Consider the following 21,256-nt stretch of genomic DNA (forward strand, 5'->3'; position numbering starts at 1 on the left):
TGTACGTTACACCACTTCATTTCTGACCACAGCTACAAAACCCAAAGTACAAATAAAAATGGCTTTATGTTTTTATGTTGCTGAAAAAAATATATTCTTGCCACCATCAAGACAAGAATAATCGTCTATTATTATCATTATTATTGTAAAGCTTAGTTGTAAGCTAGGAATTTATTTGAACATAGTATGATGAATCTCACCTCAAAGAGCTGACAAGTGAGAAAAAAACGAATACAAGCAGAGGCAGGAAATGAATGAATAAAAATTTGCTCAGCATAAACGCAGCTGACTTTGTAGCAAAACTATTGCAAAATTTTGGGTAGATGTCAAAGAAGAATTTTAAGGCAGGATTAAAAAAATCCTCAGTATGCTTGATAGTATAACTAAATTAGGAAAACAAAATCCAGTTGCACAGTATAATGTTTATCTAAAGATAACTTAGTTGAGTAGCATAAAATATTATTTTCTATTGTGTGTTGCAGAAATCTCTGGTACTTTTTTAAACTTCATAAATACGATTTTTCATGACTGTATTTGTGAAATCAAACTTGAAAGCTTGATATATGTGTGTGTGTGTATGTATGTATATATATATAGAGAGAGAGAGAGAGAGAGAGAATCTTTATGTAAACACTATTTCTGAAACAAATAGATAATTTTTAGGATAATTTCACAATTTATGAGAGGGCGACTGGTTGTTGCTTTTATATATATATATATATTTGTAATAAAACTTATTTAATTTGAAAAGGCATGGAAAAACAGAACTAAAATATGGCCTTCATTGTTTTCCTGTAAAGTATGAAGATACTATGTTTTTAAACATAGCCATTTTAAAAATAAAACTTAATAAGCATGTACTTCCTGGGGTTGCCCTCTAGTGGCTTTGAGATGCATTTCTGTCTTCACGTTGAATGTGTGGGGCTGTGTTACACAAGCCAGGAATTGAGGGGAGGAAGGAGGAACCACAAAGTTTTGATGGGGAATTGTTCTTGGGCTATTTGCATACAGTTTAGAAATTCTTAATCTTTTTGCACCTGTCGTTTGATGTTGACCAGAATAATTTTGTTCACTTTACATTGATGATCCTTAGTGTACGAGTAGGTCCCACGTTGCAAGGTCATCAATGGTTTCCACTTAATGTTTCAAGACATTCATCATTAACTTCAGTGAACTACCAAAGATCAGTGAGACTTGAAATGCTGTACACTCTGGATACTCAATCCCAAATATTGATCCTAGGCATGGTAATCAGTAAATCATTTGTAGTGTCTCAGTGCTTACACAGTTGCTTCTAGAGAAGTTATGATAGTTTTCATACCTTAAATAGTTTTAAAATATTATTTGGATTCATTCACTTTTTTTTTTTTTTAAATCCTGATATTTTTTGCCACCATTCTCTCAACTGTTATTTCTGTGTCTATTTTATAGCAATTACCACCACACGTACGTGTTTGGGATTCTGTAACTCTGAATACACTGCATGTCATTGGAATGGGTTTTTTTGACAGAGCCGTCACTTGCATTGCTTTTTCTAAATCTGTAAGTAAAGTAAAAGAGTCATATTAAGAATGTTTGCCAAACAGGTCTTTGAAGATTTGCAAATTTAGCTTCAGTGACCAAAGCAAATATCCAAGGTTTTTTTTCTTTAGCTGCTTCTTTAGGGAAATAAACCTCGTAGCCCAGTTGCTTCCAATGGTTTGTCGTTATTAAAGTTAGTAATATTTCAGCAGTCTCAGGTCTACCATGTGCAGACCATAACACACAATTAATTTCTTCAGGGACAAGCAGTTGCAGGAATGTGGGTGACAATATTTTATATGAATTAGAAAAGAGAGGAGTGAATTGAGAGAGCTGGCTTTCTACAAAGGTGAAAGAATGCAGATCAAGGTCGGCTTTGAAGGATAAAATATGCTTTATAGCAGAGGATTGGTATTAGCAGATGCCACGAGAAAGCAAGTGCTTAATGTATTTGCTTTATGCTTTGATTTCACAGTCATAGCTTAGCTTGTTTTGAGTATCACTTCCCAATCTATAGCAGTGTTGCATTTCTCATTTCAAACAGCCCTGTCTTCAGGTTACTAATTCCTGTCTGTCTCACCTCTTGATTTGTGTTGGCACAATTATTTTTGTAGCTGTGCCTGAGATACGTATTGGGACCTAATGCATCAGAAAACCAACCAAGCAAAATTATATGTAAACAAAATCAAATAGTTTGTTTGGGTCTTTTTTCTTTTTTTCCCCTCTAAAATTGATCTATTCCCAAAAAAGGCTCGCTCTGTGATAGAACAAACTTCTGTGCTGGCTCAGCTCAAGAGGCAGCAACACGTGGCTGTACTATGGGTGGCAGGAGAAAGACTGTCAGCATTGCTGCCAAAAGAATGCTCATGTAACCACAGGCTCATTCTGTTCCAGCAAGCTTATCCACAGTCAAAGCTGACATGGTTAATACCAGGAACAACATAAATAAATAAATCATATTTGAATGGGCTGGAAAGCAGTTAGAAGTTACTTGATGGTTTATTCCATTGTAGACACAAGGCTAGGAATGACTCCCCTCCCAAATTAGAAAAAACAGGTCTGAAAACTACCTTCTAGACAGTTGCTACTTGGAAAAAGGTCTGGTGATTATACAGCAGTTAACATCACTAGTGAGACCTGTGATCAGTCAGCTCCCCTCAGTTCAGGTAGGGTCCCAGATGGAGTTCCTCATCTAATCTTGGGATTCACACCCCAGGAAAAGGGGTATGGAGAGTCTATCTAATATGCTGCATGAAGTAAGACTGAATGAATTAGGGTCATTAAGATGAGAAAGACTGATAGAAGATGGAACTGACAAAGACACGCGTCAGGAATAGGTCATTTTTTATTTCCTTATAATATTCCCTGATCTTGGTCCATTATTCCTATATGAAGAGTGAAATTGATCATTGTGTCCATAGTAGATCTGACAAGAAGTAATTGATTAAATTGCAAGAAACAAACTCCATATAATCATCAGGAAAAACCTTCTTAATATGGATAATGTGTAGTTTGCCTTGGGAAGTTGCATCACTGAATTTTTAAAAAAAAGATTCGTACCTCATTCCTGCCAAAGTCTGTTTGTCTACAGTTTACCAGAGTTCCTTTTCTAGATCCCTTTTCAGCCCTATTTTTCAACGATACTATAAATTATTATATTTCTTGAAGATCTGTGGGATAACTAGAAGTATAACAATGTAAATAAATCATTTTAAACTACAGGGGAGTATTTAAGTATTTTGGATATATATTTATGTTTCTAATGTTTATTGGGGGATGTATTAATATTTTCCATGTTTTGCTTCAGAATGGAGGAAGTAGCCTGTGCTCAGTGGATGACTCAAATGACCATGTGCTTTCGGTGTGGGACTGGCAAAAAGAAGAAAAGCTGGCAGATGTCAAGGTGTTGCAATAAGATATTTTGTACTACTTATGTACATCTGGATTTCTTGTCATAAAATGCCTTGCGACTTTTTAGCCCTTCCATTTTATAAAAGGCAAAGAACATGAAGAAAATGAATGTTTCCTCTTGCAGTTAAGATTATGCTAACAACTTTTTTCTTTCCTTTCTTCTTTTTTTCTTTTTTTTAATTTTACTATTGTATTCATTCTACAATTTATTAGGAAAGTCTGGGAAAGAATGGTAGGACCATGTGCAGAAAAGAAGCATCTTAAACTGAGTTTCATAAAGAAGGATTTGTTATCTGATACTATCAAAGTTATCCTTCAAAATTAACTTAAAAAAAGTAATCTTTTTGACTTTAGTCTTTTTTGCTTAAGAATATTCTACCAAAGTATTTCAATCCTACACTATTAAGTGAATGGCTCAAATTCTTTCTTATATCAGGAGCTGATCAGTTTATCTAACTAGAGAACAATTTCATATTGTTTTGTTTTATTTGAATTTTAAATTTTGATACAATGTTTTTCTTTTTCCTTTCAAGTGCTCTAATGAAGCTGTATTTGCTGCAGATTTTCACCCTACTGATACAAATATAATAGTTACTTGTGGAAAATCACACCTTTATTTTTGGACACTAGAAGGGAATTCCCTTATTAAAAAGCAAGGATTATTTGAGGTAAAATATTTCTTTAATTTTGTGTTTATAGTAATTCTGTGTTTATAGTAATGGTACAGTCATACAGAAGTAAGGGTTAATAAGGTTTGAGGAAATCAAAGCAATATGATCAACATGATTAAATTTAAAATTTTATCGAACCTTAGATAGGATTCACGGTATGGCACAGAGACTTTTCCATGGGCTGTCATCACAATGAAGTTTTGGAGTGCAGGTACCATTCTGTTCCTTGCATTCCTCTTCCTATGTTCTTTATAGTTCCCTACTCTAACAAAATAAAAATACCTTAAAACTCCTTATGCTTACTTTAGATTACTAAAAAAAAGTGGCATATGCCTTTAAAAAAATATATTTTGTCAAAGGAAAGACAACCCTCCTTCTAGTTCAGTTATAAATTACGTGACTGTGAATATTCTTTCCTTTACCTCTGTTCTGCTCAGATACCTAGACTTATGTAACTGAAATACAGACTGAGCTGGGCACTATTTGTTAAATATTTTCATTTCAAGGTCTTGATTTGGTTTTGTTCTTAAATACAGACTAAGCTTTACAGCAGTGGCATGCACAAAAGAGGGATGTTTGCAATGACTGCAGATAACTACAGTAGGGCCAATTTAACTGCTTGCAGAGTTGTGACTTGCAAGTATAGTCAAAACAACTATTTTGCAATGTCAATTTATGTACTTTGTGTGAAATAAGGTCGAGATGCAGAGATAAAGCATTTGAATTTTGTTAGTTTTCATTTTTCATTTTTATTTTTAACTTCTAGGCTACTTGGACAGATTTCTGCCTCTGTTATGGTTCTGTTGTTCGTTTTGGTTGTTGCAAATGTAAAACTGTGGTGGCCCTAGTTTAATAACAGTTCCTTGTCTGAGGAAGAAAAAAAGGCCATACAAACCAGTAGCCAACAAACTTTGTAAATCATGTCCTTAAACACTACTAGCTAGTGAATTTTTTGTCCTCTTATCCTTTTCACCAATTGTTGCTGTCAGTAACTTGCAGGGTCTCAAAGCAGTGTTTCCATTACTGAACCTTAGCATTCTTTCAAGAGATGATTTCTTAATTTTTACACTGCAGACAGGCTTTCTCATAATATCTTTTCTCCTAGAAACCATAGAGTTAAAAACTCTATTAATAAAATTTACTTGCATCTTTGGCCATTTTAAATACTTAAAGCCTTTGGGATGAGGAGGGAGTTTGGGGATTCAGTTTGTCTCAGAACATTTCTGGTCTTGTGTTAAAAGCTGGCAGGCCTTCTCACTTGCTGCAGGAATGTATCCGTAACTTGTAGCTAAAGGGTGTAGTTTTGGGACACCAACCTCAACTGATGCATCTTTTGCCTTTGCATAAAGTAGCTGTTTAGACTCTGGGAATGTATTTAACTCCTTTGAAGACATTTAAGTAATAACAGAATTGTATCAGACTAAATTAAATTACTCAAATGCATACAGCTAAAACGAATGGGTTGTGCTGTGACTGTATTTTTCATAACTGTGCAGAAACAAGAGAAGCCAAAGTTTGTCCTGTGTGTGACCTTTTCTGAAAATGGTGATACTATTACAGGAGACTCAAGTGGAAACATTTTGGTTTGGGGGAAAGGTAAGACAAGATTGAAGTTAATAGTGATTTTTTATTATAAAAGACTGGATTTTTACATAAACATAATCTCATTTTAAGAAGAAAAGATTTTGTTTATTTTGAGTTCTTTGCCAAAACCAATCCAGTCTGAATTCTCTACCAGCTCTTAAAAAACAGAATGGCTTGGGTTGGAAGGGAGCTCAAGAATCATCTCGTTCCAACATACACCTGACTGCCATAGCACAACGTTGTATAGAATGCGTTCCCTGTGAATGGTGAATCATGGAGCAGTGCTAGCAATAATGGATTTTACTGACAATAAGGAATTGCAGGAGAAGTTCTTTTCCTTAATCAAGGTGATAGCAAGAAACACAGTTAACCTAAGTGATGATCTCAAATCTCTTATATCGTCACTCAGTGCAGTGTTTGCAAAAATTATGCCTGTTGACGTATACTTTAAAAAAGACAACAGATAGTTTTGTTTGTTTCCTTAGGGAGCCAAGCTAAATATATGCAGATCTAATTGAATTCCTCAGTTTCATTTCAAAAGAACAGATGGATAGGACAAACTTCTTAAAAAGCATTTTCTAGTAAGGAAAGACTATTTTAGGCAGCAGAAGATAATTCCTGCCGGAAGGCAAACAGCAACAACATCTTAAACGTTTACTTAGTATGTGAGGTGCCATGCATAGAAATAAGGAGAATCCCCTAAAGGAGGCCTTATTAGTATAAAAGGAAGGGGTATGGACAAGAGTTGCTTCTTATTTACTCTGTGCCTTCTCCCAGGATACTCGAGATGAAGGACAGAAGACCTGGGAGCAACATGGTGAATCAGTTGCACAGCTGGACCTTACTGAGCTGTGTTTGTAGACTTTTTTCATCTGAAGACTACTAGCTACTAAAACTGTTAGTTTTCTGTTTGTGCTTTTGAGCAATTGGTGTATTATGACATTGTTGTGGAAAGGGATGGGTATCGTTTTTATACCTCAGCTTCTCTTTTATTCTTCGTTTCTTTTTTCCTATGATATTTTAAAGCAAGATACCTGAACACATTTTCTTCCGAATAAAGTTCAGACATTGCGTAGTCTCAACTCCTTCCTGTTCTTGGTTGTTATTTTGGACTGCCAACAAACAAGGGAGACAGTGGCAGCTGCTGGCATGGCAGGGTCAGTGCAGTGCTCAGGTGCTGGTTTGCCTTTGTGCCAGTAAACTAATTTCTGCCTCAACTGCAAGCGGTCTTTCCCTGTTTCCCAGAAACAATGGGAAATTCTTTGTATGCTGCAAGATCTCCTCACCTCCCTTGGTTCTTTTCAGATGGGAACAGAAGTTGGTTCTTGATATTCTATTTTATCACAGCTTATTTTCTGTGTTTTCACTATTTTTGATTTAGAGCTGCATTTTCAAGCAAGGGCTGCTTCTACCATTTCAGAGAACCCTTAGCAAGAAGTTCCCTTAGTTGAAAACATTCATAACTGACACACACATCCATAGATGTGGCTAGAAGCAAATGTGACTCTATAATGGAAAAAGCATTTTTTCTTCCCAATTTGCATCAGCCCCTCACTTGTGCTAAAGTTAGCCAGGTTTTGATGCAAAGTGCATGCTTAAGTAACAGGAATCACCAACAATAGCTTCTTTGTATTTCATAATTGTAATGGGTATCAAATTAGAGATATTCAATCTAATGTAGTTTGTCTGAAGATGTTTTAAGACTAAGAAGGTACTTGAAGACACTAAGCTCGTGAATAAAGAAGTACAAGCTCTTTTGGGAAGTGATTCAGCACCTTCTGCCAGACCAGAAAGGACTTCTAACTTAGACTTCTGGACAAGTTAGGTGTCTGATGGCTGTGGAACATCCTTGGAGGATACCAAGTGGTTGGGTTATTGTTTCTTTGTTAATAACCTGCATAGTTCAAGTGTGATGACATCACACTGCAGTTCAAGTGTGATGTCAAACAGTTTAGCTTAAACCCCCGTGAAAGGTTTAAATGAACCTGTTTTACTTGACGTTTGAATTTGACTAAGAGAATATGTATGCTTTAATTTCTGAGATGAGGGCAATACGGTTTTGAGATGAAGGGGGAACATGTTGTTGAGATGATCTGATGTATTCTCATTTGTGGGTCTGAGCATTTAGGTGCAACGCTATTCCCACTATTAGTGTTTAGATGTAATCCTTGGGAAGTAGAGAAATGGAGAAAAGAACAAAGCTGGGGTAAAAGGACTCATTAAGCTGAGTATTTCACTAGTAGATCTGTTCTCCTTATATCCAGGTACCAATAGAATAAGCCACGCAGTTCAAGGGGCACATGAAGGCGGAATATTTGCACTCTGTATGCTGCGAGATGGCACATTAGTATCAGGAGGTGGAAAAGACCGAAAGCTAATATCTTGGAATGGAAATTACCAAAAACTTCACAAAACTGAGGTGATATCACCTATCTTTAAATTTACTCTGCCACTCAAAGTGAAATTTTAACTGTCTTCTGAAGAAATCTTTTAAAATCCTTTCCTTTCCTTAGGGATATATATTCTTTGAAAAAGCAAGTCAATGGTAAAATGTCATATCCTGTGATAATGAGTCTGAGAGACTGTTTATTAAAATTTGTTTGTACACTGAGATTCCTTCATATTTTAAATTTCACATCTTCTTTTGAATTTTATATTGGGACTGGCACTGAATCTTTCAAAACCTAGTTTGCGATTTAAAGAAATATACCTTGCAAAAAAAGTACTAGCAATGAAAAGCCTGACACTGAATGGAAATGCTTAATCAAATATCATGGTCAGAGGTAAAATACAATTGAGCGAACATTGCATGAAGGAACCATTTCTGTTCAAATATTTTGTTTATCTGTACAAACATAACGTTCCACAGATAAGGATTGTCTGATGCAAGTTGTTCCAAACTTTTGGAAGTCAAGGATGTATATTCGCCCATTTTATTTCTTCTCTGTGCAACATGTTAAAATGCAATTGCTAAATGCCTTAAAAAAAAAAAAAAGTCATGCTTGACAAATAAGTTTGTATTCTCACTTTTCTATCTGTTTGTCTGTTATGAACACAGATTCCAGAACAGTTTGGCCCAATAAGAACGGTAGCTGAGGGAAAAGGTGACGTCGTACTAATAGGAACTACTAGAAACTTCGTCCTACAAGGCACGCTGTCAGGAGATTTTTTCCCTATTACCCAGGTAAGCTGTTGCCTTTCTAGAAAGTTTGCAAGTGGGTCATAGCAATAAAGTTAGAGGTCAAACTTAAGTACTGCAATAATAGATGAATTCACATTCATGACACTTTTGGCAATAAATAACATGCTTGTTATCATCTATCCAAAACAACATATTTCTCTAATGCTTTAATGCATAGTTTGGCCATTTTAATCCTGTTTAAAAATATTTTGATGTTATTGTCCTCCTTGTTAAGAAACATTTCTGTTCATGTAGGGTCATACTGATGAGCTCTGGGGACTAGCAGTCCATTCCTCTAAACCTCAGTTCTTCACTTGTGGGCATGACAAACACATTACCCTCTGGGATGCTACCACTCATCATCCGATCTGGAACAAGATTATAGAGGTATATGTTTATAAACAAAGTCTACTCCTCTTACAGAACTTTTAAATTTGTGTTTTTAATATAATTATTAACATAAAGTACCTTAAAGTATTAACATGAAGAAGAAGAAACAAGTCTTAGAACATTTCTTTCTTAAGATGGGCACAACGCTGCTATAAACAAAAAAAGTAGGCCTAGATTATATGGATGTGTGCGCTGCATCGTGCAGAGGTATGCAGTGCTGTTGACTTTCATAATTTTTATTTTACTAGGAGCAGAAGAACAAAAATAAAGCTAGAACGTATTTACCACTTAAAAGTAGTTCTGATTAGGATTACTATTATGGCCTGAGAATGATAATAGTCAAACTTAATAAGGACAATAATTTTTGTGACATTTTTAAGCCTTTATTTGTCTTCTGTATTTTGTTAGGATTTTTAATACTTTCTATCCACAAATGAACATGTATGTCTTAGAATTTAATTTACTATCTCTGGTGTGGAACTCAGTGTTTAGGTATGGAAGGAATACATAGTGAAGGCTCAGTTTTATGCTGTACTTAGGCACTCATTTGTTCATTTGCAAACTCCTACTGGCTTTGTAATAGCGTGATCTTGATTACTACATGCACCTCCAGGAACTGATTTTTAGAGTTCTTTTTTGACACCTGTTCTCTTTTCTAAATGTTTATCCAAAAGAAGACATCGCCTTTTCTCCTAGAGACAGTGGTGAGGCTTTTGACTCTATTTTGAGATGCTGCTTTTTTTTTTTCCCCCAAGCAGTCGTCTATTAACATTTTTGTTTCAAAACTCTTAATTATGCAACATTTTTCAAAAAAAGATTGCTCATTATTCAGGCCTATGTAACATTTTATGTTATAGCTAGTATTGATAAGACTTGCTGAATGTGACACATCTGCAATAATTGCAAGCTATTACATCAGGTTGAAACAATCTTAACACAAGAGAGTTTGCTGTGCTGTCTCTCATAGTATCCTGTGCCATTTGTATGCACTTGTTAAATCACTCTTGCTTGGTGAATGTGGAAAAGGGAGTTTATTCTGTCTAACCAATGTCATATGTTCCAAGATCTATTTTTTTTGTTGACATGAGAATCTTCTAAATTAATTGAAGAGACCGAAACAGTTTAAGAAACTGCTTTACTTAACTTTATACTTTTGAAAAAGGTTGATGGCAATAGCAGGAGGTCCATTAAACTAGATTTAGATTTTTTTCCCTTCCAAGTACACACTGCTTTGTTAAGACATATTATCAATCTTGAAAATATTCTCCTTATTCACCACTTGAAATGTCTGAGACAGTATTTCGTAGATCACTGACTGCTTATCTAGAGTAAATAAGTCATTTCACATTAACCCATTTTTGCCATGAGAATCTATGTAAAATCTTTTAATATAGTTATGAGTAGAGGTTACTGCTAAGATGAAATTTGCTGTTTGAACCTCTGGCTTAATGAAGAAAATATATTTTTTGAGGGGAAAAAAAAAACACAACACAATTTTTTTAATGGAGTTAGTAACTTCTCTGAAATTATTCACTTGCTTAAACTAATGAGGATACACCTCACACCAAGCCACTGGGGGAAATAATTACAAATTGGTAAAAATCTAAACAGATTTACTAAGATGGCTACAATATGATACTGTTCTGGAATACAGAAAACCCAGGATATAAGCATCTTTGTGAGAAGTATTACTAGATTTTTTTGCTTACACTTTAAAATTTTTTTTGGCAGGTGTCAGAAAGAAATAAGCTGTTTATTTTGAGACTTTCTCCTAACGCCTAAGGGTTCTGGAGCTCATTCTTTGTAACTGTAGAGGCTTTAGAAGGGAAACGATTTTTTTTAGGCATAAGTTTAAACAACAAGAACACTGCAATTCTACTTATGTCTCCAGAATAATATACTACACAAAGTAAGATATTTTAAAATTGTATCTCAAAATAACAAACTCAGTTCATGCCCTTAGTCTCCCATTAAGCTGCAACTGGCAGACGCTGAAAAAGTCTTTTGGTGGGGGCAGAAGTTAGGCTTTACCCCACTATGCAGTGATACATACCTTTTGTCGAAAGATGTACTTGCTTGTCCTTTAGACAGTAGGCAAACTGCAGCTTTGGTACTTAATTCTTAGGTCAACTCTAATAAGTTATTTTTATCTCTTACTTGTTTGTGATTTGGTGAGAAGTTGCCTTTGCCAACATTATTGTTATGAAATCATTTGCCAAGTTATTTTTAGATTAGATAGTAAAGAAAACAGTAGGCTTGTGCAGAGGGAAAAATCTATTGGGTAATATTTCAATCAGTTAAAAATGTGTGGTTTTTTCCCCCTCAAGTTTGTATTTGAAAACCACAAGAGAGGGTTACTGTGGTCTTGCAGAAGATAACTAAAATTTGTTTTTGTTATAACTTGGATTGCTAAAAATGTGTGTTTTCTTCTGAAACATTTTAGGATCCAGCACAGTCTTCAGGTTTTCATCCTTCAGCATCTGTTGTTGCAGTAGGAACGCTAACTGGAAGGTAAGATGCACAGAGGTGCACCTTGGGCACCAATAAACAGTATGTGATTTTTCCAGCTCACCACATTCCAGTAAATATTCTTGTTTTGCAGACGTGTGATGTATGTTCATCTGATATTGACTTGAATTGGATTAGAGAATGAAATTTTTTTGTATTCCCATAATTCCTAGAAATCCTGGTCTTGGACCAGTACCCTGTGTTTGCTGAGTATTGCATGGACATAGAATGAAGAGAAGGCTTCTGCCCTGGGACAGTGACAATCTAAGATCAGTGCCAGGAGGTGGGTTTTGGCAGGACAGGAAGTCTAGGTTAGTGTTAGGCTGTGGACAGAAGGGGTTCTCATGACACCAGTGACCTAGATATTAAATCTTTGTTTCCATCATGGCAAAGGAGAGTTTAACGGAGGAGTCTGAGATAAATAATTAACTTTACAGATGTGTACAGAGAGCTTCCCTGAGGCCTGGAAAGCAGTGTAGAAGAAATCACATAGAAAAAGGTTGCTCATTCTAAATTTAACAAGGGGCTTATTATGTCTAACGCAGTAATATCCAGATGCTTTAACAAAATTTTAGCAAATGTCCCACTGTGCTAGACATAGCGTTAAAATACATATTACAACACTTGTTCTGCCTGAAGAATGTGATAGACAAGGAGGGCAAAAAACAGGGTGAAAAATAGTTTCTGCCTTTTACAGGGAAGATTGAACCCTTGGTTACATACTGGATCAGTGGCAGACCGTTGGTTTAAGCTTGACTGTCTAAGTCACAATGAAGCGTCTTTACCATAATTTCATCCTTTCCTTTAATGTCACTTGAGGGCAGACTTTGCCGTTAGTGCTGAAAGCAGTTGCACTTAACTGAAAATGCACAGAATCCTTATAGGTCGTGAGCCAAGATTGTCTATGATATTTTTTATGGTCCCAGCTCTTGTTCGTGTTTTCCTTTGCTCTAAGACTTAATGTAAATATCAATTTAAATGTTAGTATAGCATACAGCAGTCTTGAAGGAGAAGGGTCACTATATATAATTCTTTCTTTATTCAAATGAATGATACATAGTAAAACAAAATAAAATCTGAGACTTAATATCAGGGTTAATGCCTGATAGTTGTTCTGGTTAAAAAACACTTTAAAGAAACTATCCTGTTAAAATAAAATAAAGCAAAATGAGTAGCAGTTGTTGTTTTTCTTTTTCTGATGTAAAACTTATGCTATTTTGACAGAAGAAAAGTTGGTCAAGATTACAGAAGATTTGAATTCCTTATGGAATGATTTATTTGCCTCTTTCTGTATTTACAACAGGTGGTTTGTGTTTGACACAGAAACGAAAGACTTGGTCACCGTACACACAGATGGAAATGAACAGCTGTCTGTAATGCGTTACTCACCAGGTTTGAGAGTGTTTATTTACTGTCGGGTTTTTTTAAAAAGAAAAAGTATTGAATTTTCTTAATTAAGTTTGGGGTTTACTTCTACAATAATTTCCCACTTGAAATACTTAAATTGAAAATAAATACACTGTGAAACACTGGCAACACGGTATGTGTGATGTATTAAGTTCTGGGTCCCACTGCCTCCACTCCACCCACCCCCATTTGTTGTAGTTTCACTGGGAAGGAAAAAACAATCACAACTTAACTGGGCAGGTTGTTGCAATCAGGTTAGTCCTAAATGGACAGTTGATGCTTCCAGAAGTGCCATGTGTTAACAGTAATGCTTTCTGTATAAACTTGCTCTATTATAATCTTGAAACATGCATCAAATGCAACTGACAAAGGGAAAAAAAATCACCTTTTTTCTCCTTTTCATTGTCAAAACCTTTAAGAACAGTTCCTATTCTTCATGGTACTAACTTTTCAAAATTAATCTAAGTTCTTCCTTACTGGAATAATTACAGTTGACTTTTGCATTTATAGATGGAAACTTCTTGGCAATAGGTTCCCATGACAACTGTATTTATATATATGGCGTTAATGAAAATGGAAGAAAGTACACTAGAATTGGCAAATGTTCGGTAAGTAATCATTTTTTTTCAATAATAACAACTTAAGTATGTTTTGTAGCACTGTATTAATGTGGTCACATTGAGAGATGCTAGTTAATGTTATATTTTTCTCTTCACAGGGTCATTCCAGCTTTATTACTCATCTGGATTGGTCAGTTAACTCACAGTATCTTGTGTCTAATTCAGGAGATTATGAAATCCTATACTGTGAGTAAAAATTATATTTACTCATTTTGTACAAAGTTCAGGCAGTCTAATTCAGATTTAAAATTTAAATGAGACCATATAACTGCCAAGATAGACCATATGTTTTAATTCATCTGCTGCAATCAAAACCTATACAATTTGAGAATTAAAGACGTTATGCTTTTTTTCTTCTTTTGTAGGGATCCCATCAGCTTGTAAACAAGTAGTGAGTGTTGAAACAACTAGAGATATAGAATGGGCCACTTACACCTGTACTTTAGGGTTCCATGTTTTTGGTAAGTATTTTTCCTCATAGATGCTTTTATCATTTGTTATTCACAAATACCATGAAAGCCAATTTTTTCTTATGAAACATGACTATTCACGTTTCAGGGGAAAACACAGAACTTCTGTTATGCCATTCTTAGTACAATCTGTCCTCTTATTTCAACCCAGAAAGACTCTGATTTAATATTCCTGCTAGCTTCAAGTATAAATTTTAAATTACAACACGAGGGAAGAAAAGGAAGAAATCGCAGACTGTTCTTTCTGTCACACTGGTGTTGCTGCTTGTCTCTTTCAATTTAATGTTCTATTTCTACAGAATTATCATTTATCTACGCAGCTACTGGGCCAAATCCCCTTATTGGAACCAATTTCCTTTGCACTGGTTACTATGCAAACACAGAAGAGATGACAGTCCTGTCATTAAGTACTTGAATGCAATTTGATGCCAATTTGATAGAATATATAACAAGTAAATGAGGAAAGGAATCTAAGGGAAAAGAAGTAAAAATGTAACAAAATCAAGATTTTTTTTTTCCCATGAGACTTCTACCAGTTTTGAATGAGTTGCTTTCCATAGCGTGCTCAAAAGTTTTGTATTTATTCCACAACATGTGCAGAACTAACAGATCATTATGAAAAATGAATACAGGAGCCTTCAAGTTCTTGAATCCTTAAGATAAAATAGGAAGTCATCACAGACATTCAAAGGAGAGTCTGTTTCAGTGTAAGCAGGGAAGATTTTCTCCCATGTTTCTAGTAGAATAGATGCAGTAGTATGTTTGAAAGGAGCCAGAAAGGATGTGTTTTTGCAGCCTAAAAGATGGGATGGCAGTAGCAATATGTTAGGAAGAAACATTCAAATTTTTTAATATTTAACTGACAGGCAGTGCTTGGGTATCACAACACCACAGATTTAGTTAAAGGAGGAAGTCCTAGGAGACTGGCTGTGTTTCTCATGTGAGAGGTGAAGGCCCTTATAGAACTAATAATATATTCAAGTCCTCAGTGCCTGGGATTTGAGTGTATGTGACAAAAAATTACAAAGTCTTTGCATTTAGCATCAAGGTTCACATATTCTGAAATGATGTATACTTCGAATCAGTATTCCTTTATAAATTAGATTCATGGAAAATATGGTACTATTAGAATATGGGGCTGCTTTTGGTGCATAGACAGAGGGATGTCACAGCTGAGAGGTTTTTTTCCCCTCCCCTTGCAGCAAGTCAGCTTTTGGAGCATACTGTGGAACTGAATGGCCTGCTGGGCCAATGAGGAACCCATGGAAACATCGTAGACACTTTTATGCTTAGTCCTCCATGCCGAACAGGTTTATTGTAAGCTATATATTGTTGCTAAAGCAACAAGTATGGGGAATAAATAAAAGTAGCTAGTAGTTTGAATAATTATCGCAATTATTATTTTAGTAATGTAATAGAGATTGTGAAGCGGTCAGTCAAATAAATAAAACTTTAAAGGGTATAAATTATTCAGAAAGGATACGTAATGCAAAAAAAAACAAACCACAAACTACGGTGCCGTATATACTGAGGATTGATAGATATACACTTAGGTTCAGACTGGGGAAGTTATAAAGATAATGCTTTATAATTATTGATGAAAAAAGAATATTAATGATAGCAGGGTTATACTGTTGCCCATCCTTCCAAAAAGATCAACTGAATTAAATTTTTAATAGGTAGCAGAATCAGTAAAAGCACAGGAACTGCTGAGGATGTGAGATTTTTACTCTTCTAATGTCTTTTGGGAAATGAGTTGCAGTACACTGGCTAACCAGAAAGTTCTCCGAATTTTCTACATACAGAAAATAAATAAGCACTTGGAGGGGACTCTCTTCCAGATTTCTTTCTATGGAGGTACAAAGAACTTAATAAAAACGTGAATGTGTCTCGTGTAGGAATGACTGGAATCAGCAAGGTCGTGAGCCTTACTGCAGGAAGGAGAAGAGCAACAGAATGAAAATAATGGACTTCACCAAGGCAAACTGCATAAATCCAAAATTCTGTTTGGGAAGATTTGAAATTGGATAGAATAATAAACTGAAGAAGCTCATAAAGTATAAATTGGAAGCCAGTCTAGTAATGTTGGAAGTCACTATTCTTCCATACCTTGTGGCCTCAGAGCAATCACAGTTTTTTAAGTGCTTGCTGGGGTTGCTCCCCTGGCCATATAAGAATCAATTGCATCATCAAGGGCATGAGGCATCTAGGGAATTCATTTTTCTGTAACTACTGACTAACGAAGCTAGGGATATTTTCTCCCTCAGATAGAAGCACATAAAAATCCCAAATAGTATGCATAGCATTCACAGCTGAGCATAATCAATGCAAGGTGGAAAACAAACATTGATCTGTTGAACACCTGTCTTCAAGCATGGGAGCAGATTAATCAGCCTGGAAATGCGTAGAGATGATTGAACTGAAAATCAGCTGCATGTAAGGAAATGTGTTCAGTGGTGGATATTTGTGATACAGACACGTGTAAATGTGAAGGACGAATGACCGTAAAACGCTTCCTGATCCGTGTGCTCTTGCAAAGAGCCATGGGCTGCTGGATACGCAGCCACGGCATCAGGTCACATTACATGCCTGGTTTTGAGGTAAAGGGCAGGAGTAGAAGAAATGTAAGACATTGTGAAAAGCCTGAAAGCATTGCAAGCAAAGCAGAGCTGAGACTGGTTGGGTTCAAAAGTGTCTAGAAAGCTCTACACTGAATATTATTTTTGTTTGAATATTTTTATTAATAGCACGGATGATAAATCAGGGCGTATATTTGTAGGAGGCATGAAGCTGCAGGATTAGAAAATTGTCTGAAGTAACAGAGGAAATATATGAAAAAAGGAGGCAATTCAGTAGAGACAAAGAGAAGGTTATATACCTGAAGAGCAGAAGCCAGTTGTACAAATACAGAATAGAGGATAGCAGACGAGAGAGCGGTTCTGCACAGAAAGATCAGATGACTCTTGCATACAAACTGAACATGAATCAACACTATTGTGTTATAAGAAAAGGCAGATACGTTAGAGGGATATATAATGAAAAGGAAGCTATGCAAAATGTGAAGTAATCATCCTTTGTCAGTATCTGCTCCAGTAACACCTGGAATACCGCTGCTGGGTTTTGCATATTGGACCAACAGATAATGTAGTCCGAGCGCTGACTAACAGGAATAATTACACATGTAAATATCGTTCTGTGAGAAGAGATGTAATGAATGAATTTTAGAGAAAGAAGAAAAGGGCATGGCATCAATTTTCAAACAGGAGAATGGAAATGGTTGCTTTTTCCATGTCTGCAGAGGACTGGAGGGGCAGGGGGAAGAATGTTGGCTAATTTTTCAGCAAAGGTGATTCAGCTGGTGCACTAGAAAAACTAACAATGGGGCACTGGAATCATTTTGAAAGAGCACAGAATCTCAAAGGAAAAATGCTGATATAATTCTTTCCCTGTTTTCAAATGACAATCCTGTTCCTTAAACCATTTCCTTCAGGGGTTATCTCCAGCTTGTCATATTTACATCTTGAGAAGACTCCTGTCTGGTTTTCAGCTAACATTTGATGTTCATACACCCTGCTTTTTGTCAAAGCAGTTACTTAAAACAGTTTTTCTGTCTCTTCATTTTCTGTATTCATAATTTCACATGAGTAGCAGTTCTTGTGTTTCTTCTTTGCACGTTCATTTTCTTTCTTCCCCGCCTCTCTTTTAACATCCCAGCCTAGCAAAGAGGGGTTTCTGCACAGGTCAGGCGAGTTACCGGCAGTCCATGAATCAATACCGTGTTTCATTTTATTTACGGTAACTTGTAACTCCTTAAAATCACTGGCAAAAAGACATGAAGTCACTTCCTTTTAGTGCTTTTCAGCTTCTGTGGAATGATGCAAAGACTATATTTGGGAAGAACTGCATGCAGATCCAAGCTAGCTGTTTCCACAGTACAGGGCGGGTTCCCATTTTGGTGTCCCAGTAAGGGAAGCTGGCGTGTGCCTGCCCTGCCCGTAGACACACCCTGGAAAAGAGTAGGGTAAGCAGGACAGAGTGGCAACTGTCTCCTCCTGACACATACTAAAAATACTATTTGCGCAAGCACACACTCAAGTAGTAGGACTTCAGAGGGACGTAGCAACAAATGTGTGACGTAGGCATTGAAAGTCATAATGCTAAGAATGGGCTTCCCCGCGGACCCCTTAGCCTCCTGTCGTAATATCAGAACTCTCACTGTTCCTAATTATGTCAGTGGCCTCTGAAAGTCTGGCATCATTTATGCAAAGCAGGGATTGGATAAAATCTGAATTATGAAAATCATCTTAAAAAAATGCACAGTACTGCATACAAAAAAGCTGACATTTCAATAACTGACCGGAATTTATTACAGTTTCAGCAGGCAAGTATTCAGAAGCTTTAAAGATTTGGTGCAAAGACTTGGTCCTTGCATTGAGTAGCCTATAGTTCAATTTTAGAGCGATGTTTTGTGCAAGGACAGCAAGAAGTACAGTACACAAGGAAGAATTACTACTTACATAAATAACTTTATTTACATATAATTACTTAAAATTTTATGATAGGTTCAGTTTCTTTTCAAGGCATTCATTAATTATTAAATAACATTTTAAACTAAGCAATTTCTTCTTTCCTAGGTCTTAGACTTCAGTAATATGAAAAAAGTATGTTGAATCATACATAGTTTTTAAGACTGTAGTAATATGAAGAACCTATTTTAGTGCATACATTAATAAGCAGACAGGAAAATAAAAGCAGTAACATTATTTCCTATATAACCATATGGAAGTTCTTTTTCAGAGTAAAAAGCACTCTGCTGACTAGAGGAAATAAAAGATTTGTGTACTTTCCTATTAGGTTCTGGTCTTTTGCTGCTTCTGAAGTATGCATACTAACTCAGCTGCAGTTATTTTTATGATTTTTTTTTTTGCTTTTTAAACAAGTAACCCTTTATTAATATTTTAACAAAACCCGAAGCTGTCACTTCTGTTTCCGTTACAGAAACATTTAATTAGTCCCTTCATGTTTCAGGTGTATGGCCTGAAGGTTCCGATGGAACAGATATCAACGCTGTTTGTCGATCACACGGGAGAAAACTGCTCTCAACAGGGGATGATTTTGGCAAAGTACATCTCTTCTCATATCCCTGTTCACAGTTTAGGGTAAGGCATTTCAAAAAAATTCACTCGTGTGTCCTGCACAAATGCATAAAATGTTGTTTTCCTATTTACAAAAAAAAAGAAAAGAAAAAAAAAAGTGGGAATGTGTATATGCCTAAGGGATTTACTTAAGTTTGAGACTACAATTAAATTTTAATTTAATATTAAAATACTTTGAGAGTAATGTGATGCCTTGGTTTCATTGTAGTCTGAATGTAATGTGATAGTGATATGTTTTTATGGCACTTCATATTCTCACTAATATGGTGTTTTCTAGGCTCCAAGCCACGTGTACGGTGGACATAGTAGTCATGTAACTAATGTAGATTTTCTCTGTGAAGACACCCATCTCATCTCCACAGGCGGAAAAGATACAAGTATTATGCAGTGGCGAGTCATTTAGAGGAAACGTCAGTATGAACATACACAATTGAGTCGACCATGCACAGAACTTATGTATAAACTGTATATTTAAAACTTAACAGTATGTTTGCAGTTTAGCCTGGTCACTGTGATTTTTGTTTAAAAAAATTCTTACAAACCTCAGGAAAATTAAGCCCTGTGCTGGTTACTTTACTCAGTTTAGTGATTTTTTTCATTGTGTCACACCTTAAGAATGATTGTTTTCTCTTTTGTTGTACAATATACAATGCAGTACAAGTTTAATATAAAAATGTGGCTTGACAGTTTGCAATACAGTGGTATCAGCGGAATGTGACTATCTTAAATGTTTTCTATAAACACTGCTAAAGTGGTCACAAAAATGCCTTTCAAAGACTGTATATATGTGCTTAATTGTTTCACTATCTACACTTTGTACTGTATATCTACTTATCTAGAAAAATCTATGGCATTGTTGAGGTACTGAATTATTTCTGATGGAGGACGACGAATTGATGCAGAAGATATAAATGAAGATGTAAGATGCAAAAATTAGTCTTCTAGATCTGCAAATGTGAATGCTGGTAAATTTGCATTCCCTTAGGAGTAGCACACTTTAGGTATCACCTGTGAGGAGTTATATGCCCTTTCAGATGAGTGAAGCAGCAGGTTATGCCCCAGTTTGACCTGACTATCTCAGCAGGGTTTACAGATGGCTATGTGGTTCAGGTATTCCAGATGAGTTTAAATTAAAAATCTTTTTACTTGTATATGAACAATTTCTTTTTGAAAATGAAACAAAAAAAGCTTGGCCACATCCCCATTATTGGTTGATATATTTAACTAATATGTATATTAATCAGCATGATGCTATATTGTACATGTATAAGATTTTAGCAGTTCATAACAAATGGTAAGGCAACCCAGCTTTACTTTTTTATGCTTATGGATATTGTATATTTGTATTTTAAGACCAAGTAGACCAAGTCTAAAGATATCTTTTTAAGTGTACCATAAACCTGCAGAGGGTGAAGGAAGTCTTGGAAGCCTACATGAGATATTAATGTGTAACTTCTGGCCCCTGTGTTTTGTGCATGGATGGATATTTATAGTATGAAATAAGATAGTGTTTTGCAATGAAGTAATAGTGGAGGTGGTATAAAATGGTTCAGAAGGCCTTATCAATGGTGATTGTGTCACAGATTGAAATGTATTGTTTACTTTGAGGAATGTATCTGAAGAATTTTAAAAAGAGAGGAGTCCTAAGTGGACTCGAAAAAGATAATATTAAAAGTTTGCTTGTAATGGACGGTAAACGTTAATTCTCTGAACTCTAAAGCACTGGTTGTTTAGAGTGATTTAAATGAAATGGAATCAATAAATTTTGAAACTTTTTTATTACATCTCCAACCTCCTACACTGACAGTGCAGGACACCAATAAACATGTATTAAAGC

At 35.7% G+C, this 21,256-nt stretch overlaps 1 protein-coding gene across 9 annotated transcripts in view; it reads left to right on the forward strand.

The window, feature by feature from the left end:
- The window catches only part of EML1 (EMAP like 1), a 122,868-nt gene extending 101,612 nt beyond the window's left edge, over positions 1 to 21,256 (forward strand). For all 9 annotated transcript variants that reach the window (XM_083836542.1, XM_083836545.1, XM_083836543.1 and 6 more), the window contains 14 exons: positions 1,432 to 1,542; positions 3,329 to 3,424; positions 3,966 to 4,100; positions 5,600 to 5,699; positions 7,952 to 8,106; positions 8,746 to 8,871; positions 9,124 to 9,255; positions 11,702 to 11,769; positions 13,070 to 13,158; positions 13,684 to 13,781; positions 13,892 to 13,979; positions 14,159 to 14,254; positions 19,292 to 19,422; positions 19,697 to 21,256. In XM_083836542.1, the coding sequence (XP_083692668.1) occupies positions 1,432 to 1,542; positions 3,329 to 3,424; positions 3,966 to 4,100; positions 5,600 to 5,699; positions 7,952 to 8,106; positions 8,746 to 8,871; positions 9,124 to 9,255; positions 11,702 to 11,769; positions 13,070 to 13,158; positions 13,684 to 13,781; positions 13,892 to 13,979; positions 14,159 to 14,254; positions 19,292 to 19,422; positions 19,697 to 19,822 (1,551 nt within the window). In that variant the 3' untranslated portion in view covers positions 19,823 to 21,256. The remainder of the gene's footprint in view (positions 1 to 1,431; positions 1,543 to 3,328; positions 3,425 to 3,965; positions 4,101 to 5,599; positions 5,700 to 7,951; positions 8,107 to 8,745; positions 8,872 to 9,123; positions 9,256 to 11,701; positions 11,770 to 13,069; positions 13,159 to 13,683; positions 13,782 to 13,891; positions 13,980 to 14,158; positions 14,255 to 19,291; positions 19,423 to 19,696) is intronic.

Source organism: Anser anser (genome assembly GCF_964211835.1).
Source record: "Anser anser genome assembly, chromosome: 5".
Lineage (NCBI taxonomy): Eukaryota > Metazoa > Chordata > Aves > Anseriformes > Anatidae > Anser > Anser anser.